Source organism: Canis aureus, chromosome 24 (genome assembly GCF_053574225.1).
Source record: "Canis aureus isolate CA01 chromosome 24, VMU_Caureus_v.1.0, whole genome shotgun sequence".
In the NCBI taxonomy this organism is placed as follows: Eukaryota; Metazoa; Chordata; class Mammalia; order Carnivora; family Canidae; genus Canis; species Canis aureus.
The window spans coordinates 35,434,502-35,447,459 of NC_135634.1; the positions used below are offsets into that span (position 1 = coordinate 35,434,502).

The 12,958-nt window shown below is 51.5% G+C and overlaps 1 protein-coding gene across 10 annotated transcripts in view; it reads left to right on the forward strand.

Annotated features, from left to right (window-relative positions):
* Nucleotides 1–12,958, forward strand: part of PEBP4 (phosphatidylethanolamine binding protein 4) — a 247,070-nt gene that overhangs the window by 50,589 nt on the left and 183,523 nt on the right. For all 10 annotated transcript variants that reach the window (XM_077868849.1, XM_077868846.1, XM_077868850.1 and 7 more), the window contains one exon: nucleotides 2,662–2,788. In XM_077868849.1, coding sequence (XP_077724975.1) covers nucleotides 2,662–2,788 — 127 coding nt within the window. The remainder of the gene's footprint in view (nucleotides 1–2,661; nucleotides 2,789–12,958) is intronic.

Sequence of the window (12,958 nt, forward strand, 5' to 3'; positions counted from 1 at the left end):
GATCCTTTTCCAGGCTGATTTGGTCATCTGTTAGTTTTAATCAATGAACAATTTGATCATTGCTATTAATCAGCTTTGTGCCGCTCACAAATCGAATAAATTTGCCTTCTGTGCCCTGATGCAAGGCTTTGGCAAAACCGCCGAACAGGACAGAGGCCTGCATGGTGCCTTGGTGCTGCCTGCTGTGTGGGGCAGCTTGTGGTTTCCAGACACTGGGCTGGCAGCACCCCAAGGTGTGACCAGGGCGGGGGGGCACGGACCTTATCCCTGGCCTCCCAGCACCCACCCTCCCAGGGCCCACTCTGTGGCTCGAGGCCCACTCACCCAACATCAACTTGCTGATTTTGCTTAACTGTTTTAAGATTTGCAGCAATTCCACCAGGATACAAAGAGGAGACCCATTTGTTTCCTGGGGGAGGCCCCTCTGGGTCTCCATTCCCCTCCTCCCTGCCCCTTGGCCTTTCCCGGTGCTGGCCTATGTGCTGCTGACCCTCCATCTCTCTGCCAGGGAAGGGGCCCCTCTATCGGCCTCGGACCTTGCTAGCTGCAGCGGCAGGGAGTCGTGGCAGAAACAAACAGAACAGTCTTTAAAATGTTGCTGTTGGGGCGCCTGGGTGGCTCAGGCAGTTAAGTGTCAGGTTCTCGGTTTCAGCTCAGGTCATTATCTCAGGGCTGTGAGATGGAGCCCCATGCTGGGCTCCACGCTGAGGGCGGAGCCAGCTTAGGATTCTCTGTCTCCCTCTCTCTCTACCCCTCCCACCACTCGTGCTCTCTCTGTCTCTCAAACAAAAACAAAAACAAAAACAAAAAAAAACAACAAAAAAACCAAAAACCAATTGCAACGCTGCTGTGAAGAAAAACGAAAACCTGTCCCTACGACTTGTTCAAAAGTGATCAAAACGATCCAGAAGGTATTACTTTAACCTTGCCAAGAGGTAAAAGAAACAAATGAGCTGAGCAAACCAGAAGTTCAGCTAACTGGCCAGAGGCTCCTCAGGGGTGCTGGCCCATGGAAACATCCTGTGTCTGCTGGGTGTTGCAGCCTCCAGCAGCCAAGGCCCAAGATGGGACCTCAGGAAGGATTGGGATGGGCAGGGAATGTGGGGTTCCCCACCAGGAGGCTGTCCTTGCCTTTCCCCCAGATCCAGAACTCAGGAGCTCCCCTTCCAGATGGATTCCCTCATTATATCCTTGCTGGGTCTCCTCCAGGCATTACCCCCAGCAAGAGAATCATGGCCAGCTCTGGGTGACTGCTGGCAGGCTGTGGAGCTGCCTCAGCTTTTCAGCAAAGCTGAAACCCTGCCCCCCTTCTCTGAGGGGGCGGGGGGCGGGGGGAATCAGCTTAACCAAATGCACCCTATAGAGACCCTGGGTCTTGGTGATAAGAAATGACAGGGGGACAGAGAGGAAGGGCAAGTAAAAAAAAAAAAAAGGTTGGCACAAAGATTTTTTTTTTTAAAGTATCTATTTGACAGCCTGGCTTCTATCCCTGAGTTTTGGTTATAGGTGAGCCCTTCAGGCTAACCTTGGTGGAGTTATGGCAAGAGCCCTCCCAGTGAACCGGATTCTCAGAGCATTCGTGCTATTCAGGCCTTCACAGGGAAAAAGCAGACAAATGGATTCATACTACTGTCTTAGTGTTCAGATGGTTTACCCCCAGGAGACATTTGCATTTCAAAAGCACAGGGAGGGCAGCCCGGGTGGCTCAGTGGTTTAGCACCGTCTTCAGCCCAGGGCCTACAGGATCCCACATCCGGCTCCCTGCATGGAGCTTGCTTCTCCCTCTGCCCATGTCTTTGCCTCTCTCTCTCTCTGTGTATCTCTCATGAATAAATAAATGAAACCTTTATTTTTTTTTTAATTTTTATTTATTTACTTATGATAGTCACAGAGAGAGAGAGAGAGGCAGAGACACAGGCAGAGGGAGAAGCAGGCTCCATGCACCGGGAGCCCGATGTGGGATTCGATCCCGAGTCTCCAGGATCGCGCCCTGGGCCAAAGGCAGGCGCCAAACCGCTGCGCCACCCAGGGATCCCTAAATGAAACCTTTAAAAAAAAAAAAAGCACAAGGAATGGTAGGTAGGTTACTGGGTGATACTTGACCCAGAGATGTGGATTATGGAAGTACTGGTGAAGACAGCAGACATGAAGAGGAACTGGATTGTTAAAGGTTGACAGATGCCTGTACCCGTGAAGAAGGCTGTGCTCACTTGCTGAACCTTTCTTCACGTAAAGAGAACATTCCTGGAAAGCAATGTTGAAATATTGCTCTTATAAACCCAATCTTACTTTAAAGACAATGACCCAGTTTGCCTAAGGATGCCTAAGGATGTGCATCCTTTTGGGAAGTAAATGATGATAGGTAACACGTCTGACCACTGATGACACGCTGGCTCCGTTGTAAACATTGGTCACCTTTACTCCTCACGTCAACGCTCTAAGTAGGTACTGTCAGTGTCCACTTTTTACAGGTGAACAAACTGAGCCACCAAGAGGTCAAGTAGATCCTAAACCACACACCACACAGGTCATGCTAGTTAGTAGCAGGCCTGGGATTCGATCCTACTTGACCCTCCATTCCCAATGGTGCTGTCCTGAAGCCTGTGAACCCTGCAGGCTCCCCCAGAACTACATGCGCTGACCACCTCCCTCTCTCGGTAGGGGCCTTGAAGTTTTCTACCCAGAGCTGGGGAACATTGGCTGCATGTTTGTTCCTGACTGCAACAACTACCGACAGAAGATCACCCACTGGGCTGAGCCCATAGTCAAGTTCCCCGGGGCTTTGGAGGTGAGTGAGGAGGAAGGAGGAAGAGGAGGAGGAGGACCATGGGTCTTTGTTTCCATCTGAGCCCGCTCTTCTGGGTGACTTGAAGCCTTGTGCAGGGCCGTCTGGGTTGGGTCTCATGTTCTCAGAAGGCTGATGTCATAAGCACATGCCTTCCTTAGAGCATTCCCATGGCCTTGGAGGAGGTTGGGGTGGGGAGGAGGGCTGCAGATTGGGAGTGTGAGTGGAACTCTGGGACTGCTCCATCGAGGCCTGTCCCGGTTCCTGGTACAGACCGGCTGGTGTGTGCTTTGAAGTCGGCAGAGACAAGGAAAAGAGAGAGTCTTTTCCCAAGGTGCGAGGTGGTGGGGCTTTCAGAATGATCTTTAAATGGGGAGGAGCTAGTTGGTAATGGGCAGTGCTCCTTGCGGAGGCTAAGCAAGCGGAGCTGTGCATCTTGACTCCGTCTTTGTGACATGAAACACACCAAACATTTTTAGGAATTGGAAATAACTATTCTTTTTACTAGGAAATGACGAGTACTGTCTTGTTCTGGATGCTTCCCTTAGTTAGGGGGTGTAGTAAGCCCAGGGAAGTGGGACTGTGGCTGGGGCTTCCAGTGGCCAGGCCATGTCCTGGTGGCGCTGCTCTGGGGCTGTTTGTTTCTTCCTTGATTCCTGGGTCACACCGAGTCCCCAAAGTGTCAGTACTGGAGGGTGACTCTCGCTTCATCTGCTGTGTTTTAGTAGGAGGTGCCAATGCCAACCTACACACGATGCCTGTGATGTGTCCAGGAATCAGGTCACAAATGGGTGGAGACAGAAGGGCCACAGGGATGTGACCACATGCACATCACGTGCACAGCCCTCTGGTCCCCTCTGTGCACTGCGGGAGGGAGAGGCCACTGCTGGCTCTTCCCCTCTGCCGAGCCAGCCTGGGGACAATCAATGCTGCTGTTCATCAGGTCTGACAGCGGTCATGACAAACACAACAAAATAGCAAGTTCTGGGGTGGGGGGAGCACAGGTTACTCAGATGCAGAGGGTAGATTTTTCTCGCTTTCTTGAACTGTTTTCACTAGCAGGGAACCAATAGACTGTGATGTGTCCCACAACTTATGAGCTTGAAAACATGAAGCTTTGGCCCGCTATTGTGTTTGCAAACATCCTTTCCTCCAGGAGGCTAAGCACGCAGGTAATGAGGAGGCCTTCCCAGTCTCCTCTCCCTCAACCCCTCCAGGCCTCACGCAAGTGAAGATGCATGCACACGCACGAGCACACGTGCACCTGTCAGCTCTCCTCCCTGGAGGCCTTCGGCCTGGGTCACACGGGTGGACGTGTGAGAGAAGCCGAGAAAACATAGGCCACTATGATTCTAAGTTGGATCAGGATGGGGGAGAGCTTGCAGAAGCCGAGCAGAAACCCAGTCCTGTAGGGGAGAGTATAATGCTGCTCCTGGGATAAGATGCTTGACTTGGCCGTTGATTCACTTGTCCTTGGCTTTGCCACTGAAAGAGTAACATGGTCGAATGGAATACTTTCTGGCAGCCCAGTGACTGTCCCCCGTGGGGGTTGGGGGGGTTCTCCAAGGGCTCCACGCTGCGTGATCTTAGAGCAGATGTCCACTAGATGGCAGTGCAGACTTTGCCGACTGCCTGGTGTGCTTGGTTCCCTGCAAGCTCAGAAGTCTGCATTGGATTCAGCTTGTTCTTTGCCGACTGTCCCTCCGGGTGTAGGCATAGAATGCAGAGAAATGGACCTCACCCCTTCCAGGTCATGAAATCTCCCACCCTGTCTCAGTCCAGAGGCGGGGTTGGGGGAGAAAACCTGGAGAATTATGAAGGACACAGAGCTGTGGTTAAGAAAGCCGAGGAGAGATTTCACAAGGAAAAGATTGGTCAAAGTCATGGAAACAAAGGAAGAAAAAGTAATATTCTACTGCCACAGAACTCGAGTTTCTTCTCAGAAATGTAACTGGCAGATTCAGTTAGAGTTTCTGAGAAAAAAAAAAAAACCACCGTTAATTGAGTGGTACCCACTTTATGCTGGATTGCTGGATACTATTCATGTATCATTTCACTTAACTTTTCAGCAAAGTCTGCAAGTGAAGTATTTCTTCAGTTGAGACTGTTAGCGGCAAGTGACAAAAGCCAACTCTAACTGGCTTTTGCCAAAGAGGGAAGAAATTGTTGGTTCACAAACTGAAAACTCCAGGGATAGCATCAGGCATGGCTGGATCCAGGTGCTCAAACAATGTCACCAGAAATTGATTTTTCCCTTTTCTCTACTTTTTCTTATGCTGGTTCTATGTGTAAATAGATTCCTTCCTTGTGGTGGCAAAGACAATCCCATCAGCTTCAGATTTGTGTTCCTAGTTTATCAATCACAGTAGGAATAGATTGATACTATCAACCATTAAAAATCCCAGGATTTGTCCTCCTTAGATCATATGCCTATCCCTGAGCCAATGACTCTAGGTAGCCCCATTAAATCTCAGAGGCTGAGAGCAGAAGAGAATGGTTCCTCCAAAGGAGAATATTGAGTCAGAAAAACAAGAGAAGATCCTATGGAAGAAATTCATCAGAGCAAGTGCAGAGCTGGAAAGTGGCAGAGCCAGGGTTTAAACCCGGGTTTGCCCAACTCCAAATGCTTGACCACCGACCGGACTACTGGCAATAGCTCCCAGGGGAGACATCAGAGTGCTGGTACCGTTGGGGACTGGCTTGCTGAATGGGTTTCCTGGGATAGACAGCAGTGGTTGCTAAGGGCGGGGGGTGGGGGGGGGGTGGGGGGCTGGTGAAAGGGAAGACAGGCCAGGGACAATGAGAAAGGAGATGATGGGCAAAGCCTCCCTGAAGGGGTAGAGGGAGCAAACACCTCTAGAGAGTGACTGAAAAAGTTGGGGAGCAAGTGAATGTTATCTGGGAATCTCAGAAGTGTGGGCAGGGGAGCCTGAGTCCTTAGTGACAGAGAAGAGGATCGAAAGCATTTCCTTTGAGCCCAGGGACTAATGAGAAAGGGCAAGTAGGTAGTGACTGGCTATATAGGGACAGTGCCTTGTTCCTTTCTTTTTTAACAAAAAAGATTTTATTTATTTATTCATGAGAGACACAGAGAGAGAGACACTGGCAGAGGGAAAAGTAGGCTCCCTGCAGGGAGCCCAGTGTGGGACTTGATCCCAGGACCCCAGGATCACAACTTGAGCCAAAGGCAGATGCTCCACCACTGAACCACCCAGGTGCCCACAGTGCTTTGTTTCAAAGGTGATTAAAGCAACACCACCAAAGCAGCAGCTGCCAGCAGGCATGCCATGCCCTGGGAGCCCCCCCAACCACCACGGCCACTAAGCAAGGGGTGAGGCCCTGGAAGGAGGTGTGCATTGGCCTGGGACAGTGCCTCTGTGCCTACCAGAGCTCTTCCTGCCTGCACACCTTTGCTCAGGCCACTTCCCATTCTTTTTTTTTTTTTTCCACTTCCCATTCTTGAGGATACCCTACCAGCACCAAAATGCTTCTTCTTCTAAGAAGCCTTCCCTGACTGCCTCCCTCTTGGTCCTCTCCTCATTCCCTGGCTGGTCTCTTCTTTCTCTGAGGTTTTTAAATGTCCCCTACCCACGAGACCTGGCATTTACTTCCTTCTGTCTTGTATTGTGGTTGCTTATTTCTATCACGCATAGCCTTGGCCGGTTTATAAGCTGTAGGAAAGTAAGACGACCCACAGACCCTACCAGCGCGGCAGACTGCACGTCAGCCGACTAGGTGAGTGAGTGAGAGAATGAACTAATGGCAGGTGGAAGGACACCTCCTGGAGTGTGAACCATGTGATGTGTGAGTCCCATGGCCTGCCTGCCTTTTAAACTGCTGGGTGCCTTGGCGAGTCTGGTGGACCCTGGGGCCAGAGCTGGTCTCTCCTCCGTCCAGGGTGGGTGTGGGCTCAGGGCTGGGAAGGGGGAAGCCAGGACACAAGTCCAGTGGGTTTCCCAAAAGACAAAGTGGTGCAGGGAAATGTGGATGGTCCTTGTGCCCCGAGAGCTGAGAGAGGTGTCGAAATAAGAAGAAGCTTTCTCCCCTGGTGCTTTGATAAACATTAAGAGGCAAATGTCTTAAAATGCATCCCTTTTCAAGACGATGCAAACTGAAAGGCCCCTGAGAAGCTTCTTGACTGAAACTCATTCTTCACCTTGAATTTAACCAGCTGGAATCCTTTTGAAGTGAAGAAATTGCCTTTAAGTGGGGAATGTGCATTACATTAGAGAGAAGGAACAAGGAGTCCTGCTGTCCCTCAGGTTTCCAGGCAGGCTCAGCGCCTTTCTCCTTCCCAGAAAACAGGTGACTCTGAGTGTCCTCCCACTGGGTGGGGCAGGCATATCCCCAGCTACCCTGGCCTGCGGTGTCTGTGTTGCTGCCTCCTGGGGGCCACCTCCTTGCCCTAATGGGCCCGAAGTAGAGCCACAACGCTGGACACATGTGGGAGCGTCACAGACTCTCTCTGCTGAAAGAGACCTCAGAGCTAACTAGCCTGCCCCCCCATCCTTCTCTTTTTCTCTTTACACACAGAGCAGGAAAATAGGAGCTGCTGTGGCTACAAAATGATTAGCGGAGGCGGGACACAGGGCTCCTGATGCCCACAGTAGTGCTGGTTAGAGCAGCCCCTGATGGATGGGGCACATTCTCTGATTTGGGGAAAGAAGGGGCAGAGGAGGAAGGTGCCTACATGCAGGGGGCAGCCAGGCGCATTTGCTCCTGGGGTGGCAGCCGGGCACAATTTAGTGTTAGGGGTAGGAAGTGATTCACTTAACAAATACTTATTGAACACACAGACACCATGTTGGTGCCTCGAAGTCAAAAACAAAAGGCGCCACCACGGAGCTCCCAGTCTAGATGGGGAGACAGATGGGTGGGTGGCTGGCACGTGCAGGGTCGTGTGTGGTCAATGCTGTGATAGAGGAGCTGCAGGTACCGCCAGGACCAGGCAGGGGAGCCAAGCTGCATGGGAGTCAGGGGAGGCCTCCAGGAGGAGGTGACAGGGGTGACCTGCGGACAGCGAATAGGCAAGGCACAAAGAGGGGCCCCCAGCTGGCTGGGGAGGGATGAGGCTCAGGAGAGGAAAGGGCCACAGTGGAACGGGCCACACAAGCCGCTTGCCCTGGAGTGGAGCCGGATTTGATTTTTTAAAAAGTTATTTATTTATTTATTCATGAGAGACACAGAGAGAGAGAGAGAGGCAGAGACACAGGCAGAGGGAGAAGCAGGCTCCATGCAGGGAGCCCGACTCCATCCCAGGTCTCCAGCATCACGCCCTGGGCTGAAGTCAGCACTAAACTGCTGAGCCACCCAGGCTGCCCCGATTTGATCTTGAAGCCAGGCTGGGGAGGGGCTGAGGAACCTGATCGGATTGGCAATTGGGGAGGGTGACTGTGGCTGTGCAGGTGGAAGAATGGAAGAAAGATGAGGTTGAAAGCAGAAAGAGCACCCCGCTGCAGCACTCAGTGTAGGTGAGAGCGTGGACCGTGGCATGGATCGGAGAGGTAGAAAGAAGTCAAATCCATAGGGCGTGGTGACTGTGCAGGAAGGGGGGTAGTGGTGGAGGGAGGGCTGGTATGACCTTGGGGTCTCTTCGACAGTCTGGCAGGTGTAAGGGTGAGGCTGAGCATACGACTTGTCCTCCAAAATAAGACTCTTCAGAGAATGAAGGGACGTGTGGTCGATAGTTATCAGAATGACAGGGGTGATAGGGCACTGTGCCATGATTATGGCTTCCAGCAAGGGACACAAGAGAACTAGATCTACAGGGACAGAGGCCAGTGGCAGCGACTCTGCAGACGCTGAATTTGAGAACCCTGTGTGCACCCAGAGGCAGGTGCCCGATGAGCCCGCTGAGAAGAGAAGGCAAGGCTGGAGGTCTAGATTTGGAGTCCCCAGTGTCAGGGTGTGGAAAGTGGAAGCTTCGAGGTGGCGGGACTCACTGGGGGGAGCATACGGAGTGGTCACCTGCAGCCGGCCTGCAGAGATCAGACAGGTAAGGGGAAAAGTGTATCTGGCCTAACCCAGCCAGCTATTGGCAAGGCCAAGGACGGAGGAGTGAGCTAGAAGAGGCCATGGCAGGGTGGGCCCCACACACCAGAAGTTTGCAAGGAGCCCAGGGCCACCTGAGCTATTTAAATGCTAGCAGGAAAGAGCCAGTGGAAAGGACAAGGCTGCATACAGCAGAAATCCGAGATAATGGGCCCACTGGAGAGGTTTGCATCTGAGAAGAACCACGGGATGGTGGAGGTCAACAAAGAGCAGATTTCCGAGTTCCTCACAGGTCAAGGGTGGGAACCACAGAAGACGCTTCAGAGACCCCAGGTCCAGGCACGGGGGTGAGCAGACATGAGAGGAGGGGAGGCCGGTGTGCTTACCATGCCAGCGGCAGCCCCAGGAGGGGTGAGGGGTCTCCCAGTTGGAGCACAGGCAGCAGAGCCCCTCACACAGGGATGAGATGCCATCTGGAGGCTGGAAGGGCTTTGGGCGTGTACGTGAGAAAGTACACTTTGTGGGCATTCCAGACACAGCTCAGGAAGGTGCAGGGCCAGAGGGGCAGGAATGGAAGAGGTGGCCGCCCGGCTCAGATTCTGGGGGAAGCAGCTGCACGGCCAGAGGCACCCAGAGGGAGGTGCTCAGATTTGGCAAATTCCCCGGCACTGCTCTTGAGGATGGACAGAGGAGTTCCAGAGCAGGGACCTGGGAGCAGATGGCAAATCCAGGCCAGGGTGGGGGCGGGGGGTTCACCGATTCACCAAGTGGTAGGGGGAACTCATGACCTGCAACCCTAACCCAGGGCCTGATGTGTGACACAAGCTTAGTAACTTGCGTCAGTTGTCATTGTGAGAGACAGGCCTGTAGTCTGGAGAGTACAAGGCGCAGAAGGGTTTGGGCTTCTGGAGGCTCTGGGAGGCCCAGGGGAGTTTGAGGCTCAGAGTCAGGGAGGGGTGCTGACGGGTGGAGCCAGGCCTGGGAAGACAAGCGAGGAGAGCGCCCAGTGCCCCAGCGAGGATGTGCAAGGAGAACCTGCTCATGTGTCACTTCATCCTTTGTCCCTGGTCACAGTCTGCTGAAATCCCTGAGGCCGCTCAGCCCTCTGCTGAGGTGTTCTCTCTGGCCACGACAGGGCCCAGGGAAAGAAGGGCAACGCTAACCGCCACTTCTAACCCTTGCAGAATTTGCAGTTGCAGAGAAACTTGTCACAGGATCCCCCCAACAAGGTTGGGAGCTGGACGAGTAGGGATTAGCCCCTGTAATTGCAGATAAAGGGCCCTCCCAAGATCACACTTCCCAAAGCTGGAAAGTAGAAAAATTCAGCCTTAGATCCCTTCCAGTCCACTGTCTTTCAGCTACATCATTTTGCCTCTTGATTCCATCCTCGTTACTTTATTTTTTTTTGCCCTCGTTACTTTAAAACATATGAGGTTCCAGGTTGTTTCATGCGTAGGCATTTTTGCCGCCAACGTTTTTACTGCACAATTAATTACAAGGCAGCTTTGCTGCAGAAGTAAAGTCATGAAAAATAAAAGAGGGACATCCATTAAAAACTAATAACAAAATTAAAAAGACTTTATTGTGAAATACAAAATATTTGAGCATATTAAGAATATGCAGTGCAGCTTCGTGGCATCTCTACACAAATAATTGATTTTGCAGATCGTACCTAGGTACTTGTTTTCAAAGCCTTCCCTTCATGGTATCTTACATTTTTTTCCCTTGTTGACTCGTCTCCTTCTTTAGCACCACACTTTTTCTCTTTTCTTTTCCTTTTTTTTTTCCACTAAAATTTCTTCCTTCATTGAGAGAGGTTATTAGTTGCCAAATATGAGGATGCACACAGGCAGCCGAGCTCTGTATGGTGTGGTGACAGCTTCTAGACCGTTGTTTGTTTATGGCACCTGGTCCCGTGTCTGCTGGTCGACATTCCCAAGTTCTACAACAAAGGCGGTTTGAAAAACTCTGCGTCACTGTAGAGATGCCCTAGGAGGGTTTAGACTATATGGGGTAAGATGGAGCAGTGAAACCAAACTTTCAGTTGGTTACTTTTCAACTTTTATGGCACGATTGCTTTAGGGCCAATTACTTAATGCAAAGGTGTTTGCAGTAGGGATGCTCCCTCGTGTCTGCGCTGGACTCGGGGTGCCACTAGTGCATCTGCTGGCTGGGGTAGGTCCTGGTGGAGGCCTCCTGTCTGCTCCTCCACTGGACACCAGAGACTCGAGCAAAAATGAACCCCAGCCCTGCCCAGGACCAGCAGGACCTGGGGGAGGTAAGCATGTGAATGATTGTCATTGCAAAAAAAAAAAAAAGAAAAGAAGAAAAGAAAAAGAAAAAAAAAGAACACGGGAGTGCTTGTGTGGCTGTTTTGCTCCTGGGCGGCTTCAATAGGAAGCTTCTTGGCCTTGATCGTTATTTCCAGTCCTCTTTATCCCCCACCACCTTTCCTGTCGTTATGCTCACTGCTCCAGGGTTTGCAAAACTTCTGGCCAGACCTGAGCCTGACCTTCCCGGAGCTTTTTAATCAAGCCGCCTGTCCCCCGCCCCAACCCTCCCCCAGTCCCAGTAGTGCTCCTCCAAGCACAGGCAAACAGGGTGTTTGCTCGGTGGTTGGGCAGCTGATGTCGGCTGAAAGCTTCCAGTCAAGTGTGGGGAAACGGGTTCCAGATGTTTCTCAGATCAAATAATGTTTCTTTGGAAAAAAAAAAAAACAACTGTGTGGGCCGCCGCTCCTTGAAGGGGGCATGTGGGATCTGAAAGGAGAGTTCACTGGGTTTGCATCCTGGTTTTAAAAAAAATGTCATTCAGCAAGTGTCTGTGTGGGGCACTTTGCGTGTGTGGGATCTGTTCAGAGCTGACCGTTGGGGGTGTGAGCAGAGGCTTCTTGGATTTTAAAATAGCTGCTGGGCCCTTGTGGGAGCCATTTGGAGAGACGAATACTCAAATTTTGAATGTACAGTGGCTTGTTGTCTGTTCTCATTGGAGAGAAAAGACGGTGGCCTAAAGAGGAGTTCAGAGAAGGGTTTTGAGGATTTTTGAATGAGGGAGGATGTTATTTGTTAACACTTGCAGTCTTGGGGTGGGGGTGTGGGGGAGATGGAAAATCCTTCCCTGTGGGGAGCAGCTGCCGGGACAAGGTCCCCTCCCAGTGGGCACAGACCTGAGGCTGGGGCCGGGGGCCGACAGGGCCGGTCGCCACCCCATCTGGACTTTGAGGTATCTCACTCTCTTACCAGTGCATCCTCGATGCTGGACAGCATTGGTTTTGGCCCATCTGGCCCTAACCACAGCTATGTGGGCCAGGCAGGGCAGAGACTGTTTAACAGATGAGGAAACAGCAGCTCATGGGAAATCATCTATTTCGTTTTTAACAGACTTCATGTTTTAGAGAAGTTTTAGGTTTACAGAAAACTTGAGTGGCAAGTACAGAGATTTCCTAGATGCTCCTTGACATCCCCCCGCCCAGGCATCCCCCACTATTAACACCCCCCACCGGAGTGGTGCATTTGTTGCAACTGATGATCCTACACTGGCACGTTGTTCTCACCCAAAGTGCATAGTTTCCATGCGGGTTCCCTCTTGCTGCTGTACATTGTAGAGGTTTGGACAGATGGACATGACACGTATCCATCATTATAGTATCAGAGTAGTTCCACTGTTCTAAAAATCCTCTGTGCCCCGCCTACGCATCCCCCGACCCCTGGCAACTACAGAGTTTCTGCTCTCTACATAGTTTTTGCCTTTTCCAGAATGTTATAGTTGGAATCCTACTGTATATAGCCTTTTTGGATTAACAGAGCGCCAAGACTACCACCCAGGCCTCCTGACTCCAGTGCCGGCACCTTCTTTACCACACAGAGGTTTGGTAACACTGCCCATCTTTGCCCAAACCAGTGACCAGTCATCCTGTGGCTTAGCTTCCCTTTTTGGGAATTGGGCTTCCCTCAACTGGATGTTTCTACTGAGACTTTGGAGTGGGCAGGATCTACTCACTTCTGCACCTGCTGTCAACTGGGGTGTTGCCACCATATGGTTTCCCATCTATCTCGGCACCTAGAATGTAAACCCCCTGAGGGCAGAGACCTTTATATGTTTGAAGACAGCAGGAGATAGAAAGCTTTTGTGTAGTGAAATCTGTGCTGTGATATGGAGCTAAGTGCAGGATGCTGGCAGGGG